Genomic DNA, 22,258 nt, shown 5'->3' with positions numbered 1-22,258 from the left:
TGAGAGTGATTCATTTCTCTCGCCCCCCAGTGAGCTCAGCCACAAGAGAACCCCCTTGGGCTTGGGCTCGACTGGCCCATGCGTCTGGAATCTTTTGTCTCTTGACAGGGGCCCCACCTGGGACACAAATCTCTCTGGACAGCACGGGGTCACCGTTCACAACCTACTCAGCGAGCTCTATGGCAAAGCGGGCTTGAACCAGGAATGGGCTTTGATCCGCTACATCTCAGGCCTGCTCAGGAAGAAAGTGGAGGTGCTGGCCGAGGTGGGCGTGCCGGAGCGTGGCTGGCGGCTGTCCCGGCCAGCTTCACACCCGTGTGTCCGATTAGGGAAGCTGAAGGCAGGCGCCTTTTAGCTGCAGAGCCAACCTCTCCGCTCCATTCCCACAGCGCAGACCGGCTCCTGACCTCCCGCTGCTCTTGCCAGCGAGCAGAGGAAATGAAATTGAAGATGATTGGTTTTGTTCTTTCTTAGCTGCCGAGAAAGGCTTACTGTGAAATGAAGTGAGAGTGCTCCGTGGCCCGGCACCCTCGCAGACAGATCCCTCTCATTTTTGCACACGCATAATACAGCCGTCATTAATGGGTTCTGCTCCGAGGTCCTGCCAACTGCAGAGCCGGTGTGGGAAAGCTCAGCCCCATGGTAAAATGACGGCATTTATCACACGTGAACCGGGGGCCAGCTGGGGGCTGTGACAGCCGCTGGCTCTTTCTCTTCCCTCTCCCTTGTGTCTGTGAGGGCGAATGGGCTTCAGTACCCACCCGTGGGTCATGGAGGGCCAGCCTGGGGGCACCTCCTGGGGGATACAAAGACCCTTCGTTCTTCAGACCCGTGCATCCTAGGTCCCCCAGCTTAGAAGGCGAGTGTCGGTGCGTGTGGCTGGCGGCCACTCCCCACTGGCTTTGCTCATGTCACTCTCCTTTCTCCTAATGGTCAGGCCTGCACAGACCTGCTGTCACACCAGAAGCAGCTGACAGTGGGCCTGCCCCCTGAGCCCCGAGAGAAGATCATCTCTGCGTAAGTCTTGGCCATTTGGGCTGGGGGTCGGCCTCCGAAGTGCAATTTGGGAAGAGGGGGATTTTTTTCCCTATAGTGACCATGTTGGGGGGCATGAGGACTAGACCAAGCAGAGCTGGGGTCTGAGGCGGGGGCATGCAGTCCTGCGGATCAAACTCAGGGCCTAGCACGTGGCAGTCATACACTCAACCATGCGAGTCACATTCCCAGTCCAAAGTCATTGACATTTATTTTTAAATTTGGAGGGGGGGTCATGTCCAGTGTTGCTGGGGGCTACCCCCAGCGGAGCATGCAGGGGCTGCTGCGGTGGTGCTTGGGGGACCATGTGTTACAGAGGCTTGAACCTGGGGCTCCCGCATGCAAAGCTCGCACTGCAGTTCTTCAAGCCATTTCCCCCAGCCCTCGCGCAGAGCTAGGGATCTTCCTGGAGGGCACGTGGCGCTGCTCCTTGGCACCATCCATGTGTCCTGAATCCCTTCCTAGTCCCCTGCCCCCCGAGGAGCTCACAAGACTCATCTATGAAGCCAGCGGGCAAGACATCAGCATCGCTGTCCTCACTCAGGTCAGCTGGGGGATGGGGTGCTGGGCGGCACCTGCACAGGGCCACTGCCACCAGCTCTCTGAACCGCTGTCTCCTCGTGCGTCCACCTCAGGAGATCGTGGTATATCTGGCCATGTACGTCAGGGCCCAGCCCAGCCTCTTCCTGGAGATGCTCAGGCTCCGGATCGGACTGATCATCCAGGTGATGGCCACGGAGCTGGCGCGGAGCCTCGACTGTTCAGGTGTGACAGACGCTGCCCTCCCTCCCTGCCCCCACCCCCTGGACACCTGCCCAAGTGTTCTGGAGCCAGGGCTCCCCATCCCAGGCACATTTCTCATTCGGCTGCGCCTTTCACACAGCCATCCAGCACAAGGTATAGTCTTTCCTGTCAGGGAGAAAGGCCCTGGAATCTTCCACCACACTTTCACATCCTCTTGGCTAGGCACTGTCGTCTCCATGGGACAGCACCTCCCCCGCGAGGAGTGCCTCAGGTTTCAATATGGAAGTCACTGCAGTGCAACATCGGGGAGCATCACATGGTGAAATATCACACATCTGGACGATCTCTCTCATGTGTGGGCCTTAAAGATACAAAGCGAGTCGGCAATGCAGAGCCAGAGGCAACTCAACAGGAGAACTGATCCACACAACTGAATTGCTGGGGTGGGGGGTTTGAAAGGGAGGGGTGTTGGGGTCCTTGGGGTAGCGAGGTGCGTATACTGGTGATGGGTGTGGAATTGGAATTATATGCATGAGAGAATATCATGAACATACTATAGTAAATTATAGAGTAAATTATATATTACATATAATACATACATTATATGGTATATAGTATATTATATAGTATAGTGTATAGTATCGGCTGGAGCAATAGCACAGCGGTAGGGCATTTGCCTTGCACACTGATGACCCGGGTTCGATTCCTCCGCTCCTCTCAGAGAGCCCAGTAAGCTACCGAGAGTATCTCGTCTGCATGGCAGAACCTGGGAAGCTACCTGTGGCATATTTAATATGCCAAAAGCAGTAACAACAAGTCTCAAAATGGAGGTGTTACTGGTGCCCACTCAAGCAAATCGATGAGCAACGGGGTGACAGTGACAGTGTATAGTAAACCACAGCATGAATAATAAACCACAGGACATCAATCAATTAAAAAAAATAAGGAAAACACTAGATTTTTTTTAAACATGCAGGAGCTAGAGAGATAGTAGAGCAGGTAGGGCACTTGCCTTTCACATAGTTGACCTGGGTTCATTCCCCAGCTTCCTATATGGTCCCCTAAGCATTACCAGAAATAATCCAAGTGCAGAGCCAGAACTAACCCCTGAGCACTGCAAGGTGTGCCTTTCCCACCCCACCAAAGCATGCCTTTGGTAGAAAAATGCACTGGCTCACCAACAATGAGAACCATCCACAGCATCTTCCATGCTCCCCCTCTTTACCCCTACGTCCCTCCCATAGCCATCTTCACTAGTCCCATGACTGGGACACTCACCCAAAGTTGTTGGTTTTAGGAGAAGAGGCTTCGGAAAGCTTGATGAACCTCAGCCCTTTCGATATGAAAAGTCTCCTACACCATATTCTCAGTGGGAAAGAATTTGGTGTTGAAAGAAGCAGTAAGTAAAAACTTGGTCTTCCTCTGGGCGGGGGGTGGGGGGGGTAGGGAGAGGGACCAGAGGACCTGCCGGTGCCTCATTAGCTGGAGCCATGGTTCTTAGGGGTCACTCCTGGCTCTGGGAAGCAGGCAGTGCTGAGGATTGAACGTGGAGTTCCTGCAGGAAAGAAAGAGCTCAACGCTTTGAGCCATCTCCTCGACCCTGAAGCTGCTTCCTTTAGTTCAGTGGTTTTCAACAGCAGAAATTTCCTGCCAGTCTACTAAAAGCTGATCGCCACAGGGCTGCTGGTGGTGCTGAGCCCCTGGGGCCGTGGGGAGGAGAAGGTCAAAAACCTCTGGGTTAGGTGAAGTCTGACAGCAGTGATGGCGAGTGGGAATATAACAGAAGCTCAAGGAACGGCGCTAACCTGGCCAAGATGGAAGCATCTGGCACCTGGGTTCTGACCTGGAGGGCTCCCAGAGCCCTGCCAGGGGTTCCAGAGGATGGCAGCATATGCATGTCTGAGCTCGGGCCAACAGTGGCCCCTTGTGCCCGGCATTAGGTGGGGGTGAGCTGGCCCATGTGCGGGGCTTCATGAAAGGGCTGTTCTTTCTGGACATCCGTGTGCCCACTATGGTTAGGTACAGACTCTCCCGGGCAAGCGTCCTTCTCCTTCCTGTGTGTGGGGGTGTGCCTTGCAACCTCACAGTACCTTTGTGCTAATGGAGCTGATTTTGTCCCTGTATTACTCATTCAATTGGTATCTGTACCAGACCCTTGTTTGCAGTACTAGGAAATATAATCACTCAAGTCCTGGCAGAATTCTGTTCTCAAATGCTCCCTAATTATAATTGAAGCAATTATCATTTCTCCTCCTCATAATAAAGTGAAATGATTTGCAGATACATTTGCGAATTTATTTCATCAAGGCCAAGAAATGTGATGTGGACTGTCATTCTGTTTATTTAATAAGAAGGACATTGGGTACCCACTGGTTCCCCCCGCCCAGTGAGCACCAGCCGGCACCCCCAAGCCAACTGCAGGCAATCAGATGTGCTTTGATAGCTTTGCTCCATTCCTGAAAGATCCTTTCCCAGAAGTTCTATTCTATTCTTTTGAGTACCCCATCCTTGAAATGTAAATATCCAAGATAAATATTTAAAGTCTTCTGCTCATTAAAATAGGCCACAAGACTTGACATATGCAATTACTGAAAAGGTGTTATTGGACAGAAAGCCCCAGGATGCTGGGGAGACTGAGGAAGAGAATGATGTTGCTCAGAAACCCCAGATCTGGGGCCCCCGACACCCTATATGGTTCCCCGAGCCCCACCAGGCGTGATCCCTAAGCACAGAGCGAGGAATGAACCTGGAGCACCACTGGGTGTGGCCCATAAAACAAGAACAAAAGAATTAGAAGAGGAAAGAAAGCACCCCTAAATCTGTTTCCTTGCACGCCAGGCCAGACGAGGCTAGCTCTTTCCCATAGGACATTGCTCCTTTGTTCCATTTTGACCAATTACGAAACTCAACTCTGTGGAATTTCACATATATCCCAAGATTCCTGAGATATCTGAAAGAATAGCACAGCGGGTGGGGAGTTTGCCTTGCACGCGGCCGACCCGGGTTTGATTCCTCTGTCCCTCTCCGAGAGCCCGGCAAGCTACCGAGAGCATCCCGCCCGCACGGCAGAGCCTGGCAAGCTCCCCGTGGCGTATTCGATATGCCAAAAACAGTGACAGCAAGTCTCACCATGGAGATGTTACTGGTGCCCGCTCGAGCAAATCGATGAACAACAGGATGACAGTGCTTTGGTGCTACAGTGTATGGGGGAGAGCCACACCTTATGATGCTCAGGGGTTACTCCTGGCTCTGTGCTCAGGGGTCAGTCTTGGCAGAACTCAGGGGACTGTACTGTGTACCAGGGACCGAACCTGTGTCAGCCTGTGCAAGGCAAGCAACCTCTCTGCTGTACTATTTCTTAGATCCCCATGTTGGTTTTTTATTTTGGGTTTTGGATCTCACTTGGCCGAGCTCAGGAACTGCTCTGGGCTCTGTGCCTCAGGGACTACTGGTGGTGCTAAGGGGACCATGTGGTGCTGGAGATCAAACCCAGGTCCCCCACACGCATGGCATATGCTCGTGCAAAACATATGCTCAGTCCGTTGAGCTGTGTCTGCAACCCACTGTGGCTTTCTCAATGGAGCGGGCTCCCTTCCTTCTACACGGACGCTGTGCTTTTGGAGAGGTAAACATGATTTTTAAATAAACATCCGGTTTCCCAGGCTGGGGCTGTTGATCAGTGGTAGAGCACAGTGCTTGAAGCCCTGGTTTGGAACAGCTGGATTATGAACAACTCGTCAACTGTGGTGTGGAAATGAAGTAGGAAAAAATAAAAATAGAGCCGTGGTTAGATGACAGACAGGGCAGAAACAAACAGTGAACACCCCACATTTGGTTTGCTGAAGAAAGGGGTGTGCCGCATGCTGATTCGGCGACCTTCCCTCTTGCTCCATCCGCTGGGAGCGAGACCCGTTGGGATGGAGTTGCCAGGGATGTGGGCGCGCCCTGGCTCTGCACCCCGCTCACCGCGCTGCCCGCTCCACCCTCCAGGGAAGCCGTTCGTTTCTAAGAGCCACATGTATGTGTTTTCTCTCCAGTGCGACCTATCCACTCGTGCACGTCCAGCCCTGCCATCTCCATCCACGAGGTGGGGCACACCGGTGTCACCAAAACGGAGAGGAGCGGCATTAGCAGACTGAGGAGTGAGATGAAGCAGGTGAGAGGGCCGGGACTCCCCTCCCACCGTGAGAGGACCACAGGGCAAGCAGGGCGTGGCCCATTCCGTGTGGAAGACATCAGATCCCTTGTGTACCGGAACAGGATCGGCTCCCTACCCCCACCCAGCCCCTTTCCCCAAATCCTCCCATCTCCAGATATAAGGGAGCCATACATGCTCCTTCTTCTTAACCTTGTTCTGTGAACATCCTGGAAAAGACCCATGTGCGGGTTTGGTTCTGGTGCTAATAGCCGCTCCTTGTAGTGGCCCACAGACCTTTAATAAGGGGACTGGAGCAATAGCACAGCGGGTAGGGCGTTTGCCATGCACGCGGTCAACCCGGGTTGGGTTCCCAGTATCCCATATGGTCCCCCAAGCACCGCCAGGAGTGGCTTCTGAGTGCATGAGCCAGAAGTAACCCCTGAGCATCGCTGGGTATGACTCAAAAAGAAGAAAAAAGAAGAAGAAAATAAAAAGAGTAAAAAGTCACCTGATGTCCTTTCTGTCACAAGTGTCTTTCAGATGAGATAGTGGGGGGACGCTAGACAGTGAGCCATGTGTTCAGGGCCTTCTGCTGTCCAGAGTCCTCGCACAGCTCCCTGCCTCATGCCCCTCATTGAACTCCCCGCTGGACTGGAGGCCCCCCAGTCCTGATGCCTTGATGCCGAGCGGGGTTTAGTTCATTGCTGCTTTGTTTCCACTTTCAGATCACTAGACGGTTTAGTGCTGACGACCAGGTGAAACGTCTGTCTGGGTCTGCCCTTTGCTGCATGCTGGCCGCGTGCTTTGGGGCTTACATGTGTAAAGCGGGTCGGGAAGGTGAGGTGTCAGTCTGGACTCCCGGACTTCTCTGATGGTGGCAGGCTGCGAGCTGCACTTAGCCCGCTTCAAGGAATGCCTTATGCCAGGTGACACAGTCCCCAGCTCAACCTCCACAGGTGCTTCTGTCCAAAGCACGGAATCAAATGAGAGAAATGCAAACTGGGGTCACTAATTACAGGCATGCCTTGGTGATGTGGCAGAGTTGGCTCCAGACCACTGCATTAACATGGATGTCGGTCGCCATCTAGACAGTCTCCCTGCTTCCGACTTCCCCATGCTTGAAAAAGAAATTACTGTTAATGCTCCACGTCAGCCTGTTGTATGTGCACTGGCATGATGGCTAAATTAGACATGTAGGCATGTGCTTTACTTTTAAAATGCTGTATTGCTAACCATTATCTGAGCCTCCATCTTTTGGGTTATGGTGGTGGTGTCTACGAAGTGCAATGGAGCAGGCATGCCTGTATAATAGGAAGAATACGGCCCTGCCTTCCTCCATCTCACTCATGCAATGAGTGCTGGGAAGAACAGGGTTTAAGGCTCTTGCTTCTTTCACCTTGTTACATACTTCCTCCCCTTCTTCCCTCTGGGAAGCTAGAGCCACACTCCTAATGATTTAATGTCTCCCTGTCAGAGACAGGAGGAAACTGAAAATGTCATGCAATGTAATGGAAATAACATGGCAGTGAGGATTCTCTCTGCTGTCCCAGGATATAGCAAACATTCAAAGCAAGCAGACTCGTTCTAATTTGTGCTTTTTCCAAGTAAGGAAAAGAGCTCTGAAACGTCTTCCTTTGCCAAGCACTCAGTGGCACCGTCCCTTTGGTTTACCTACATTTGAATGGTGGCCGACCACCAGCCACATGAAGAAATATGGGTGATTCCTTCCATCTCCATTTTAGGCCACCTTATATATTCTGACGACAAAGATTGTTCACCTTTTTCTTCAATGGGATTAGAGTCAATTAGCCAGCACATGTTTTGTATTTGGCCACTCATGCCTGGGAAATGCATTCTACTCTGTTGATAACGTTAGAGCTGCCATGGCATTTTATGTTTCTATTCACTTTGGCAATGCTATGGGATATGTGCATGCTCAGTGCCTCCTCCCCATGCAAGTGAAGGGTACCCTGGAGATTGTCAGATGAGGAAACGCTGGTTTGGTTAAATTTGGGTCGGCAGCTGAGCTGATTTGCTCGTTTAACAAAGGTCTGTTGCTGGTTTGGGCTGGAGGTAATCTCTGTAGATTTTCACTTCGCTCAGATTGGTTTCCATCCTAGGGACTTTGGAAAATTAATAGCTAGGACTTGATGAGGCCCCTGAATATCCCCTAGGATCCAGAAGCACTTAATCCTTGGCCAAAGGGAACTGGTGCAGCCCAGCCTCCATCCGTGCTGGACTCTGGGCAGTTTGTTACTTGTGGGGTACCAACTCTCTGCCCACATCCTCTGCACCTTCTTGGCAGGAGTGCTTTCAAGGCTTCTGTGTTCCTCTATGTGTCCTGTGTGTGTCCTCCTGTGTCACTGCATGTGACTAAACAGATTCTCTTTGTTTTGTAGTTCTTTTCTGTGAACCAGGCCATGTCCACCAGCATGTACTCTTCCAAGTCCACGGTAAACCACGGGTCCCAGCCCCGTCCACTGGGCTTCCTCTTTGTTTATTGGTAGTGTCTGTGCCTCCTGGGGTCCTGTTCCCCCTCTCATCCCCAAGTTGCAGAGATTTGAGCGGGCCTATGAGTTGGCATTTCTCTCTCATACTGAACACAGTCAAGAAAGAAAGAAGAGCAAGAAATTCTTGGACGGGGCTTTATTTTCCATCTTAAGTTCTGTTCCTCAGTGGGGGTGGGGGGTGAGGAACGCTCTCCTCACTCATTCCCAAGAGCTTCTGGAACCTTCGAGGCATTGGCTCCGGGCCTTTTTATTGAGCCACGGTGAGCCATTGCCCTCTCACAGTGATTAGCACTGTGTACCCATCTAGCCTGGCTTGGCTCGGGGCCCCGGATTGAGTGGAGGACTAGGCAGTGTTCTAATTGCAGAGCCAAGTCTGAATCTTCTTCCCGAAACTAGGAGAAACCAGCTGAGTCATTGATGAGTGCAGCAGTAATTACTTTTATTTGTATCTAATTGCTGCTGTATTTAAATGGCAGTAATGAGCCCCATGGAATAACCCAGCCAAACAGCCCTTTCAAAATAAGATCCGATGAAGTCAAGGGGAGTGCAGCTAGAAGACGCATGCCTGGGGAGCATGATGAACACTGCAAGTCTGTTTCATCAGCATCAGCATCATCATCATCATCCGTGGCTCCACTCTCAGCCGTGCCAGGAAAGGTGCCCGTGTACCAGGCATGTGCTCTGCCACTGGAGCCCCAGCATTACCCCTTTGGATTATGTTTCAATCTTTCCATTTGAAGTGAAGAAATGGGAGTGTGCACCGGCCCGAAGGAAGATAAGGAAGGAAGGGAGAAAGTCAGAGCACCCCGACCGGAAGCACCCCAGTGCTTAGGGCCCAGAGAAGCAACTGGCCTGGAGTTTGACTGCTGGGTGGACACACAGTGTTGCCTCACCCCCATGCTGAGTGAACCCCACTTTGGGGCCTGGTCTCCAGTCTACCTCGACACCCTCCACCCGCCTCCCCAGCCTCTTAGAAGTGCTCCCTCCTGAGATTTGAAGCAGAACCACTCGCCCTACCCCAGAGAGGCCTTGGGCTGGAGGTGACACCTCCCTCTGCTTCCTTCAAGCAGAGTTCTGCTTCAGAGGCAGCCGTTGGCCCAAAGTAGGACAAAACGCACATGGTGTCGCCAGGAGGCAAAGCAGAAGGCAGATTGATGGGGGCCGCATGGGCGGAAGTAACATCTTCTCTCTGCCCCAGTTCAGGAATGCGGGTCTTGGGTGGCTTTGTCTGTGGCACTGCTGAACAGCAGGGAGGGGCTCTGTGGGGTACAGGGGCGGGGGAAGCTGGCGGGTGGGGTTCCCCTGCTCCCAGAGCTCCCGACCCTTCTGCAACCAGGTCAGGTGGCAGGCGTGGGGTGCCCTGCCCTGGCCCCCGAACACTTGGCAGCAGACACAGATGCCCTGTGGGTTTTCCACGGTGGCCTCCGGTTCCTCCCCCAGACAGGCCGAGCCGCGAGAGCGGAAGCGTTAGGCCACAGGCTGCTGGGGAAGAGTCGGGATGTGCTCAGGGCTGACAGGCTTCTGAAGGCCCCGGGCTGGCTCTCTGTCTTGCAGAGGTCCAGCACCCCGTCGTCCCCCACGGGCACATCATCCACGGACTCCGGGGGCCATCACCTGGGCTGTGGGGAGCGGCAGGGTCAGTGGCTGCGGCGGAGAAGGCTGGACGGGGCCATCAACAGGGTTCCCGTGGGCTTCTACCAGAAGGTGTGGGAGATCCTCCAGAAGGTGAGTGCTGGGATGCGTTTCGGGGAAAGTGGTGGGCTACTCCCCTTGTGAAGCACGCACCCACCCCCCCAACCCTGTGCCTTTGCGGGGGGGGAGTGCTGCACAGACCAGGCAGATGCTGCCGAGTCTCCTCCGGGGACAGCCATCCTGAGAATATGCTGGACGGCATTAGCTATGACCCCAGGTCCTGAAACCACTCTCCAGACACGACGCCCCACCCCACCCCAACCCAGGAGCTGCCAGAGCCCCCTGCACGGAGCCGGCTCCCTGGGGGCTCTTCAGATCACTTCAGGTATCAGTGCTATAAACAGATGCAAGGCGACAGCCCCGGAGTGTCTTCTCCCCTTAGCCTCATCCCACCCCGCACCCACCCCAGGCGCGTGGGAGAGCCCGCCGGCACCCCTGTTGCCAAGGATGAGTCAGCTGGCCCCCTTGCACTCTCGCCCCCCCTCCCTCCTCCGCTGTCCCTAGTCTATTTGTACTTCTCCCCGGGATTCCCCCGCCCCCCTCAGCCCGAGGGACAGTAGGTCTGCACGAAGCAGCGTGTTAGCCGCATCTCAGAGGCGACCAGAGACCTGTCATCGGCCGGGCACACGCAGACCTGACCGAGCCAGGCACCGTCCTCTTCTTGGCAGACTGCAGGGCACAGCTGCCCCCGCTCGCCTCGGGAATCCCCGCCCCCGGGCACTCCTTTCTGTACCCCTCAGCCCACCGGGCACACAGGTAGCGCGGCTGCCGCCAGCCAGGGCACCCGGATTTAGTAATGCTGCCAATTAGATGAGAACAAAGTGTTCCTCGAAGCTCTCCCCACTCTTCCCTGGGTGTCGCTCGCTGCCATCCGGACTGCCACTGGCTTCATCCGAGACACTTTTATTATGAAAAAGCAGCACTTTGGGGGAGCAGCGGCTTGATATTTATACGCACGGGTGTGCATGTGCGTGTCTGTGCATGTGCTCAAGTCTTTTGTGATTGGTGCTTATTATAGAAATCTCCAAAATAGATGCCTGCAGAGGCCCCCAAAGTATCACTCCTCCGGCAGGAGTCCTGAACAGCACCAAAGGGGGCCTGCAGCCGCCTGGCCAGGCTGCCAAGTGAAATGTGCTCCCTGGGGCATTGTTCGTGCTCAGGAAGATGCCTGCTGCTTCCCGAGAATTGTTCCATGGAAAACAGCCTGTGGGCAGTGCGCACATGCACCCTAAAAATAACTGACAGTCTGGCGTGTTCCTGCCCTCGTGCAGGTGGGCACGCAGGCAGCAAGTGTGCGCATGCGTGCATGCACATGTGCGCGTGCGCACACACACTGCCTCAGCACCTGGGGGGAATGTGGCTGAAACCTGACGTGTGTTCTGTCCCCAGTGCCACGGTCTGTCCATCGATGGTTATGTACTGCTGTCCTCAACGACAAGAGAGGTATGATGGGACACCCCAAGAGTCCGCTGCGGGTTCCCCTCTTGTCAGTTTGGCTGCTTTGCACCTGATCCTAGATCCACGGGGCAATTTGGGGAGGGGGTTGGGGCTACATCCAGTGGTGCTGAGGGGGTGCAAGGGGGCCCGAGTATGACACACCTGGGACCAAGCAGGAGTCAGCCACAAGCAAGGCAAAGTGCCTCACTAGGTCTCCAGCCCTATCCACAAGGCTTGGAGGAGCAAATCCGGGTTTCCTTTCCCCTACTGAATTAGCACCCCCTTTTCCTTCTCTTTCCCCTCTAAGGCTCCCCAGTAAAAGACCAAAAGCTGCCACACCCATATGCAGCTTCCTCCAGCCACCCTCGCCCTCTGCCTGGACAGTCATCTGCCTGTCCACTCCCCACCTAACACTTCTTAAAATGGCTATTTGCCACTTGGCATAATGGCCACTAACGCTGGGACAGAGGTGCTCCCCAGAGCCTCTCGCCACACTGGGTTCCAGCCGCAGGGCCGTGGTCAGCACTGGGGCCAGGGTGGTGTCCAGTGCCCACTCCCCACCCCTGGCATCTCCACAGATGACCCCGCAGGAAATCAAGTTCGCAGTGCACGTGGAGTCGGTGCTGAACCGAGTGCCGCAGCCCGAGTACCGGCAGCTGCTGGTGGAGGCCATCCTGGTGCTGGCGCTCCTGTCGGACTCGGACATGGACAGCATCGGCGGCATCATCCACGTGGACCAGCTCGTGCACTCGGCCAACCAGCTCTTCCTGCAGGACCAGGTGGGGGCGGGGCGGCCCTCCTGTCCCTGCCTCAGCTGGCGAGTTCGCACCCGACGGGAAAGGCTAGCTCCAGCACAGAAAATGCCACAGCAGATGGCAACGAAATGTCAGCCATGTGGTTAGAAAATGGCACAGAGACTTCCTGGGAAATGTCAGGGCCTTTGGGGATGGGTGGGTCTATTTCTGCGAGGGTCGTCCGGCTGCGTGTACGGCCCCAAGTCCGCCAAACCACCCGGTCCACACCCCTGCCAGCTAGCTGGGGGCCAGTCCCCCCGCTGGGCAGTGTGTGGGGACAGATGTGGGTGGTGGTTGCAGAGGGCTCAGACAGCTGTGCAGGCAAGAGCGCTGGTGTCCCTGGCGGCGGGGGGAACCCGTGCTCACCCTGAGCTCATGCCTCCCCTCTGCCTTTTCATGCTGCAGATATCCATGGGGGCCACGGAGACCCTGGAGAAAGACCAAGCCACCGGCATCTGCCACTTCTTTTACGACAGCGCCCCAAGTGGGGCTTACGGGACAATGACCTACCTGACCAAGGCCGTGGCCTCTCATTTGCAGGAACTACTGCCCAACTCTGGCTGCCACATGCAATAGGGCTTCGGTGCTCGGGCCTCAGTGCTCGGAGTCGTTCATCTGTCCCAGCCTCTGCAGGAGCTTGGCGCTGTTCCCCTCAGTCCCCTGTGCTGTCTCCCGAACACATCCCATCACCAGGAGACAGCAGCTGCTCCTGGCACCCGGGGGCCCTATCACCGTATTTGAGGTCTGCCAGTGTGAGGCGCCCTGGCATCTCGCATGCGGAGTGAACCGAATCACCAGCTTAAGTCAGTTCTTCCAGCGTGGTATGAAAACAGGCTCGATGAGCTTGTGACACAGCTGAAGGATGCAGAGATGCTTCCAGAAGCAGTGGCTAGGAGGGCGGGCCTTGACCGGGTGTGTCTCAGGGTGCAGCCTGTCTGTGGACCCAGCGCTTATCCAAATAGAGGGAGTCTCTCTGCAGACTCGGGCCTTGTACCTCACTCCTTTGGTCTGCTGATTGTCTGACCTAGCCACCTTCAGGTGACAGAAAACGCTCTCTCGCTAAGATGTAGAAAATCGAGCCCCTGTTAGCTGTAACCCGTGGTCCTCCAGGACCATGAATTCGGGATTTTTCCTTCCGTATATCTACAGCCCACGTCTTCCAGTGTCTAGTCGAGAAGGAGACAAATGGTGATGCAGGACTCAACCTCCTTACGACTGGGTCAAACTTCGGGTGCAGGTTGCGAGTATGTGGAAGGTCTTGGTGGCCACCCGGGCAGCACCAGGGCCCTCAGGAAGAGAGGATGCTTGTGCACAGTGCTCCCTGCTCTGACCGAGGTGGGCGGGCCAGCGGGGAGCCCTCTGTGGAAGCTTCCAGCCTTGATGGTAGAGGAGCAAGGGCTCCCCTGTTTGCTCAGGTCCCGGCAAATGGACTTTCCTCCAGGCATTGTTTGGCCAGGGGAAGGGGACATTTCTGGCCATGAAGCACCTTGAAAGGCAGTCAGTCCCCTGGGACCTCATGGGGGCACTGGCTGGGTGAGCGTGAGGGTGACCTTGGTGACAGCACTGTCACTGAAACATGCGCATTGGCTGGGTGGACAGACGTTGCTACGAAGGAGGAAACCGCATGCTCTGTGGGGACCCTTGGTGCTTAGCGCCCTCAGCATCCGGTTGCTGTCAGAGCTGTCTTTTCTAGAAGCCTGTTCTGGGGCCAAGACGGCCTTGCCTGCCTGCTGAGAGCCCCTACAGGGGAAGGCACTTGCCTTGCGTGCATCCCACCCCGGTCTGATTCTCCACACCCCTTATGGCCCCCCGAGCAGCAGCGGGCATGACCAGACACCAAACCCAAACCAAACCCACAAATTCTTCTCTTTGCTCTTGGAAGACAGTCGAGAACCCAACTCTGCCCTGGCCTCGGCCGTATTCTTGGAGAGCAGCGGCCTTTCTTGGCTGAGGCACAGAAAGCTGGGGAGAGAAGAAGCCCCCAGAATGCCAGCGCTCCTTCTTCAGCGCCCTGCAGCACCCCATGCGCCTCCCCTTCACCTGCTTTCTCGGGAATGCCAGCACCAAGGCCTTTCTCCTCAGATCCTAGATCCGTCAGTACCCGCTGAACGCTTTGGGGACACAAAAGGGATGAAGGATAGCAGATTTCTGTGAGGTGGGGACACCAGCAAGGGGGCATGACCAGGTGCGGCTCCACTGTGCGCTGGCACAAGTAGGTGACTCCTACAGAAACTCCTGCTGCAGGGCGTAGAGCCGGGTAGCCTGCTACGCCAAAGGCCCCCAGCTCCTGCAGCGCAATCCCAGAGACACCCCCCCTTCCCACGGAAGTCCGTTTGCTCCCTGGGAGAGCCCCAGCCAACCACGCTGGGCGTCAACCTTTTCCCATGCCTTGTGTTTGGTGTCATGACGGACTCCGGTGGGCCTGATGAGGCAGGTCTCCAAGTCATAGATGCTCCTCGGGCGAAGGTTGCAGAAGCCCCTCGGCTGCCCGCAGTGAGCCAGGCACTGATTGGGAGCGCTCACCTGCCCGCAGAGGACGTGCAGAGCGGCAGATGCGGTGTCTGGGCTCACCCACCGAGAAGCCGGCCAGGAGAAGCGTCGCAATAAGCAGTTCCGCTGAGGCTTTGATTCCCTCCTTTGAAACCTCTTTCAAATGGAGGCCTGAAATAGCCCCACATTTCCCCAGGCACCAGGCTGTCAGCTTCAAAGCACGAGAACAGGCTTCTGAGGGCTGATCCCTTGTGCAAGCAGCTGAGGCCCACGCAGAGCAGAGGAACAGTTTGGGGTGAGGGGTGGGGGGTAAGAGGCTCTGTCTTTCCACCACCCGGGTCTTGAGAACTAGGCTTCCGCGTGGCTCCTCTGCCACAATGGAGTCAGAAACCAGTTTGGACCTGGCTGTGTGTGTGTGTGTGTGTGTGTGTGTGTGTGTGTGTGTGTAGGGGGTTCTGCCAGGGACAGACATTTCTTTCCAAGCCCTCTCCCAGCAGAAGGGCCCGGTTGAATCCAACCAATCGAACAGCCGTCCTTCTGCATCCCCCACCAACACAACCTGGCACAGTTACTGAGGCTCTGTGTGCCTCCATTTGCTCATCTGTAGAATGGGCAAGAGGCCTACAGACGGATGCGAGAGGAACCCCGCCCTGCCTATGGCTGGTAGAACTTGAGAGGCTCCCAATCACAGGAAGCCAGATATGTCAGATGGCACCCTGGGCAAGGCCGGGGAGCCCGGCCAGGCTGTCCTGGTCAGGGCAGGGGCTCGGGAGCTGGACAACTATCAGGCTGTCGACTGGAGGTTTTGCAGCTCCTCTGAGGGGCCCACGAGGGGAGGGAGAGACGGAAGCATATTAGCTGCCTGCACAGAGGGGGCGGGGGGGTGAGGGGGGAGTGCCAGGAAGTCCCGGAGCCCGGACCTCCCTTGGGAGCAGGGAGGGACTTGACGGAGAGGCTGGCTTCCTCAGCAAAGGTCAGCAGTGTCCCCTCCCAGCGCCCTGACCTTGCCAGTTGCCGTTTGGCTTTCGAAGCCATCTGTTCAGCTGCCCTGCGCCATGCCACTCGCACAGGCCTGCTGTTCCCTGGCCTTGGCCACTGCAGTCTGCTCCGGAGGGTAAGCAGTGCCCGCAGCCACCCTCTCGCCCCCCCCATGGCCTTCTGCCAGCCATGGGGAGGCAGAGAGTGCTTCGGAGCCTAACGCCTGGACGCTGTGATGGTTTGGGAGAGGGGAAAGTTCCATCCCCCCAGCAACTGTGTGTTTTTTGAAGGAACATATGTGCCATGCTGGCACCAACGCCTTCTTAGAGGGGAATCGTTGGAACCAATGAACTCTGAAGTCATGTGATTCGCCCTCTGCCTCACTGCAATGTGCTGATGATTCCGAAAGAGGAATGGCTGGGAAAGCGTTTCTGGGGGCCTCCCGTGGGCTGGGCATGGCGCGGCGCCAGCAGGAGGGGCTGTCCTGGAGGCTGCTGGGAAGGCGCCCCTCTGTGCCAGGACCCCCTCCCCCGCCTCCAGGCACGCCGCTGTCCTACCGGGCCTGCCAACCTGCTCCACCCCGCAGCCCGGGCAGCTGCACCCGTCTCCCAGCAGCGAGGCCGCCCATGGTCCCCTCCTGCTGGTGCCACCCACGGGACACTTGCCACAGAGACATCCCTGACACTGGCTCTGCTCTCTGCTGGTGCCCGACAGGAGCTAGGCTAAGTCACGTCCTCACTACTGTCCGGGTCTGCCCCCAGGGGCTCCCGGGCTCCCCCAGCCCCGCAGATGTCACTAGCATGAGTCACTGTCACCGAGGAGGTCTTAGCACCGCTGCTCTTTTAAAACGAGGTGCAGAGGCTTCGCCTCACACCTCTGCCTGGCAGCCCAGGTGTGCGGCATCCATCCACGCAGGGACAAGCGGTGGCAGAGGGGAAGATGGGTAGCTGAGCGCTCCTCCTTCTAAGTGCACTGGGGTCAGCTTCGTCATGTGGGGGCTCCCCCAGAGCCAGGAAGGCGGTTCCAAAGTCAAGCGGGGCCAAACGAGGCATCGCTAAGGCCGGGAAGAGAGGGAACCTGGGCGCCCCACACAGCACTAGTGGGGCTGTGCCGTGAGAACTGACCTTGTGTTTGTCCTTTGCGGAAGGACACGCTTCTGTGAGGAGGGGCGCAGGGAGCTGCCAGGAAGTGTGGGGCCTCCCAGGGGGGCTCCCCTGGGCAGCGGAGGGGTGCGCTTTGGCAGAGACATGACTACGGGGGCCTGCGTGCCACCCCGCCCCAGCAGCCCAGCCCCCTCGGCCTTCTCCTGGACGCTGAGTGGCAGCCCATCTGGGACAAGACGCAAATGGCTGTCACATCTTCCCTTCTAAGTCTTTAGCCAGCTGGGGGATTTAAAAAGAACGACTTGGAACTGATCCGAGGATTAAGCCTCTCCTGCCGGGGTGAATAATTACCCCCAGCTGTCCCCAGGATCTGTCCCCGAGCCCGTGCCAGCACCCCCGGGCCTCTCAGGCTGCACACAGGGAGACAGGTGAGGGCTCCCTCGGCCTCGCCTTCGCCTCTTTAGCCACAGGGACCCCCGCCGCCGCCGCCAGACCCCCCGACACACCAGAGACAGCCCTGCTGGGGAATCCTGACAGCAACCGTCAGAGCTGCCACCACCCGGAAGCCTGGGGTACACATACGAGCACACACATGTGTCCATGCATGCCCCCCCGCCCCACCGGGAGGCTGGAGATCAGCTTGGCGCTGCCGGTGCTCATTTGTGGCAGTCCGCCCTGGGAGGGAAAGTACATGGCACAAGTCATGAGGAGGAGGAGCTCCAAATTGGGGTGCATTGTGGGGAGAAGGGGTCACTCTGGGCACGGGGGCCAGCGGAGACTTGCCAGAAAAGCAGCAGCTGGAGCTGAGAGGGATGCAGGGGGGCTTGTGTCCTCCACATAACGGGTAGGGGCGCACGGCAGTGGTCAAGGCCCAGGAGGCTGAGAGGCCGAGCTGGGGAGGCCTGATCCCTCTCCAGGCTGTAAGTGGATGTGTACTCAGATGCGTGCCGTGCCAGGCCGTGTGAGAGCCACCGCCAAGAAGAAAGCAAAAGAAGGCAGAGAGGTGGGGAGGTGGGGTCTGTGGGGTGCTAGAGGAGATCCTGATAAGGGAGGGGTCCCTTGGGGGCTGGAGAAACAGTACAAAAGGCCTTGGGTGCGGTGGGAGGGCACCCCTCCCCCGCCCACAGTTCCCTCCAGCCGCCACCAGGGGTCACTGCTGAGCACAGAGCCTGGACTAGTTCCTGTGCACCACTGGGTGTGACCCAAAAACCCAATTAAAAATAAACTTTTTAAAAGGCAGGGTTACCTTAGGACCTGAGTCAGGCAGTGCCCAGGGAAGAACGGCAGGTAGAAGGGAAAGTCAGAGCACAAGCCTGAGGCCTATATTACCCCGGGAAATATTTGCCCAGTAACAGTGAAGCCAGAGAAGATGCTGGAGGTGGTGTGGTGTGTGGGTGGGGGGAGGGGGGCGGCAAGAGGAGATTAGACTTTGCCTTTTGTCCCAAGCAACTGGGGGGACTTGAACACTGTGACACCATGTCAACCCTTCTGGAGACGTTTGCTGGATGTTGGTTTTAGTTTTGTCTAATTTTTGATCAGGGCCACTTCCAGTGCCGGAAGCAGACTCATAGGGCTTGCGAGGTGCGTGCTCTGTGGCTTGAGATCTCTCCCTCCCCCAGAGCTCTGCTCTGAAAAGAAACTTGGAATGGGGCCTGTAGTTCAAGGAGAGGAGAGGAAGGTTCCAGCATACAGCGCTCGGAGGGACAGCATCGTGGGGGAGGGGACGAGGTAACAGAGGGCGCAGGTGTCCAAAACTGTTTGTTGCAACTGTTTGTTGCCTTGCTGAAGGGAAAGAATCGGCGGGAGGGGGGGTGGTGAATAAAGAACTTGATCTCCAGCGCCCCCCACCCCGGTCACAGAACTGAAGCCCTATGAGGCCTTAGGGCCATTTTCAAGCCAACATCCTGCCCTCAGCCCCCACGGGGTTGTCCTTCCTGTGCGAGGTAAGGGGGGGGTCCCACAAAGAGGCCAGGGCTGAGTCTTTGTTCCCAGCATGGATGTGGCTAGACCGTGCCTGGCGCCTTTCAAGTCCGGGCCCTCGAAAGCCCCGCTCCTGAGAAGGCTTCGGGGTCTCCAGTCAGCCCAAAGGCGGCTTCCTCTGCACTTGAAATAGATGTGCTGTGCCGAGTTTTAAATTTGACACATTTCTTTTTTGGAACTTCAAAAGAGCACAATGGAAAGCAAGCAAGCAAGCAAGCAAGCGATGGAGTGAGTCATTCTGGGGAGGAAGGGAGCAGCTCCCGTCTCCAAGGTGCTGGTCAGGGGAACTTTCTAGAAGACTGGCCTGGCAGCAGCAAAAGTGAGAGTGAAGAGCATGCCAATATAGATGGGGAAGATTGGGCCAGTGTGAGGGTCCCCGAGGTCCCCAGGAGAGTCTTGTCTGGCTGGGACACAGCAGGATAGAGGCAGATGGAGATGGGCCCAGTGCTCAAGCCCCGCCCCCCGCCACCAGGCAGCCTGACACTGGAGGCAGGGACATTTCATCAACCCTCCCGGATCCCCGGACTGTTAGCCAGATGTGACAGGCAAAGATTGGGGCGTCTCCTTTACAAACGCACCTCAGTGGACTTGTTTTCCTGCTTTGCACAAGCTCTGGGTGTGAGGTCATGGGAGAAAAGACACAGGGCAGAGGATGGTCAACGGCCGAGGAGGGCAGTGGGCAAGGAAGCTCTCAGACAGCCTGTGCTCCGGGGGTCTCCCGGGCCCTCACACTCCGACTCCTGGGTGGCTCTTAGCGCCCCGTGGGAACCCCCTGCACTGCTCTCCAAGGGCCCCTCCGGATGGGCAGAGATGTGCTTAGAGCTTCGGAAACTGCCAAACTCTTGACAAGAGTAGGGGTTTTATGTGCACCCCCTCCTGTCTGAGGGACCCTGCGGGGAGTGTGGAGAGTGAAATAGACAGGAATCCCCACTTTAATGGAAACGTGAATCAATGGGACTAAGATAGAGACGCGGTGGCGTTTGGTTATCTGTCAGCATGGGACTTGAGAGGCTGAGGGGAAAGGATGAAATAGGCTCGGGCGATGCCTCCATGTCCACCAGGGGCGCTGTTGCCATCCGCTGCAGCCCGGTCTCAGCACCGCGGGCTGCTTTTTCTGCTCTGGGCTTCCAGGCAGTTTCCTTCTGGAGTCTCTCTCCCCCCACCCCTCCCCAGCCGCCCTCCCTCCCACTCCTTCTGGGTCCCAGCCCACTGCAGGCACCGGCTGACTGTCCCTCACCTCTGATGGCCCAGGTGTGGCTGGCCTTGGCGGTCTGAGACCCTTTGCTGGCAGAGACACTAGGGATAACAGAAGCACTTTTTCCGGGCTGCAGTGATAGCACAGCGGGTAGGGCATTTGCCTTACACGCGGCCAAGCCGGGTTCAATTCCCAGCATCCCATAGGGTCCCCTGAGCACCGCCAGGAGTGATTCCTGAGTGCAGAGCCAGGAGGAATCCCTGAGCATCGGCGGGTGTGACCCAAAAAGCAATAAATAAATAAAACCATTGAAGTGCCAAATACAGAACTCTCGTGGGCCTGAGGGAACGTGCCTGGTGTCTTTTCTCAAAGACTTGGCATGGAGGTGGAGTCCTTTTCCGGAGGAAGAAGTTGGAAGCTGTTGACTGAGATGCCTCAAGTCTGCCCTGAGCCTGAGGCCCTCAGTCTCCAGCTTTGTCCTGTTCCCTCGAAGTCTCTGGTGCTTGTCCAGGGCCCTTGATGTTCAAGGGCTGTAACTGACTTTATTGCTAGGGCGGTTCACTTCCCCAGGAAGAAATTTCTGCCCGAAACATGAATGCACTCAATCCAGAAACTCCAAAAACGGGCTCAAACGCCCAACAATGCCTTGCTCACTGAGTCCCCGGCCCTGCCAACTGTAATAACAAATAAGAAGCCGTATGTAATGAGAATTATGAAACTCTAATGAGAATTAAGAAAATGTGATGGGGACTGGGAAACTGAAATTCACCTCTAGGTTAAACAAGAGAAGGGAGGGAGAAGCAATCCTTTTATGACCCCAATCAACCAAGTAAAGGGCCCACCGGCCCACCACATTGATGGGAGCACACTGGGCTGACAGGTTTATGGGAGCACCTGGGAGATGGATCCTGAAGGCCGCACCAACATGGACAAGACATACCGACACTGACTGTTTTCCTTTTTTGCCCCTGAAGGCCGCACCATGTGGGGACGATGCATTGATTGTTTTTCATCTGCTCTGACTCCCCTGTTTCACGGACAAGAATGTACGTAGATTGTAGCCCACCTTTAGAGGATCAAAGAGAGACCCTCTCAGTGAACGGGGCTCCAAGTCTCTTTCTCTTGTGACTTGGAGTCCTCAGCGCTGAGCTTCTAATAAACTCACTGTCCTATCCTGAGCACTCTCGTTCTGTCCATCCATGGCTTGCACCAGCACCACACCAACAATGCTAACTACCTTCCGCCATTCAGTAAACGCCAAGCCACAGACAGGGGAAGCTCTTAGAAGGATCTCACCTACGATCAATGACGAAATGGGCAAGCCTCGCCGCTTCAATGGAAACATCGACAGATGGGACTAAGATAAAGATGGGTTGGTTATCTATCAGCACAGGACTGGAAGTTGGAGGGGAAAGGATAATAAAGGCTCTGGGTAGATGCCACCAAAGTGGGACTGGTGCTGCCCCCAGGTACAAGACTCAGAAAGAAAGCCATAAGCAGGATGGAAGGGTTTCGTAAGAGTCAGAGGCTAAGGTCACAGAGGCTCCCCACTGCCTGAGTACACCTGGCGGACCATCTTCCCATTGTCACTTAACTTTTATTTAGTCATCTAATTGCAGGCACTTCTTGGAATTGGTTGGTGTTTTTAGAGGCAGTTTTGGGTTGCCTGCACCCCACTCTGTTCTCCTTTCCTGGAGTATGTGCTTTCTAGCCTGTAGGCAGTTTCTCCAGTGACCTCCTAAGGCCCCAATTCTTCAAACACTCCATTAGTCAATGAGTCAGTATGTAGTCATGCTGAAGTTGGTGGGCCCCCACGGGTGGCTTATGTGAAGCAGAGAGGAGAGAAATGGTCACTTACTCCCAATCCGCCTCTCCCATGCCAGGACCAGCTGGAAGGCTAGGACCGATAAAAATCTATAGATGAGCCCCTGCACAGCACAGGTCAGGAGCCTGCCAGCCCCACCAGGTGGCCATCAAGCCACACCTGATGCCTGCTTGGTCTTTTGGCACAGGAGTTGAGCCACACCACCTGATTTCTCCAGGAGCTGCAGACTCAAGCTGGAGCAAGGAATTGCTCTTCGCAGGAAAAGAAAGTTAGTCCTAGGCCTTACCCAAGGTTACTGGGTACCCTGTCCTGTCTCACAGAAAAGAATTTCAGGAAG

General features: G+C 56.0%; 1 protein-coding gene across 1 annotated transcript in view; it reads left to right on the top strand.

Annotated features, from left to right (window-relative positions):
* PHKA2 (phosphorylase kinase regulatory subunit alpha 2) overlaps positions 1-18,280 on the top strand; it is an 82,008-nt gene extending 63,728 nt beyond the window's left edge. The window contains exons 22-33 of the mRNA XM_004612221.2: positions 109-265; positions 938-1,017; positions 1,501-1,579; positions 1,671-1,800; positions 3,077-3,178; positions 5,817-5,935; positions 6,643-6,672; positions 8,317-8,370; positions 9,982-10,152; positions 11,509-11,562; positions 12,135-12,335; positions 12,756-18,280. Coding sequence (XP_004612278.1) covers positions 109-265; positions 938-1,017; positions 1,501-1,579; positions 1,671-1,800; positions 3,077-3,178; positions 5,817-5,935; positions 6,643-6,672; positions 8,317-8,370; positions 9,982-10,152; positions 11,509-11,562; positions 12,135-12,335; positions 12,756-12,926 — 1,348 coding nt within the window. The 3' untranslated portion in view covers positions 12,927-18,280. The remainder of the gene's footprint in view (positions 1-108; positions 266-937; positions 1,018-1,500; positions 1,580-1,670; positions 1,801-3,076; positions 3,179-5,816; positions 5,936-6,642; positions 6,673-8,316; positions 8,371-9,981; positions 10,153-11,508; positions 11,563-12,134; positions 12,336-12,755) is intronic.
* The last annotated feature ends 3,978 nt before the right edge of the window (positions 18,281-22,258 follow it).

This window comes from Sorex araneus, chromosome X, assembly GCF_027595985.1.
Source record: "Sorex araneus isolate mSorAra2 chromosome X, mSorAra2.pri, whole genome shotgun sequence".
Classification (NCBI taxonomy): domain Eukaryota; kingdom Metazoa; phylum Chordata; class Mammalia; order Eulipotyphla; family Soricidae; genus Sorex; species Sorex araneus.
The sequence above is the reverse complement of the archived record's forward strand: the minus strand, read 5'-3'. Positions and strand labels throughout refer to the sequence as shown.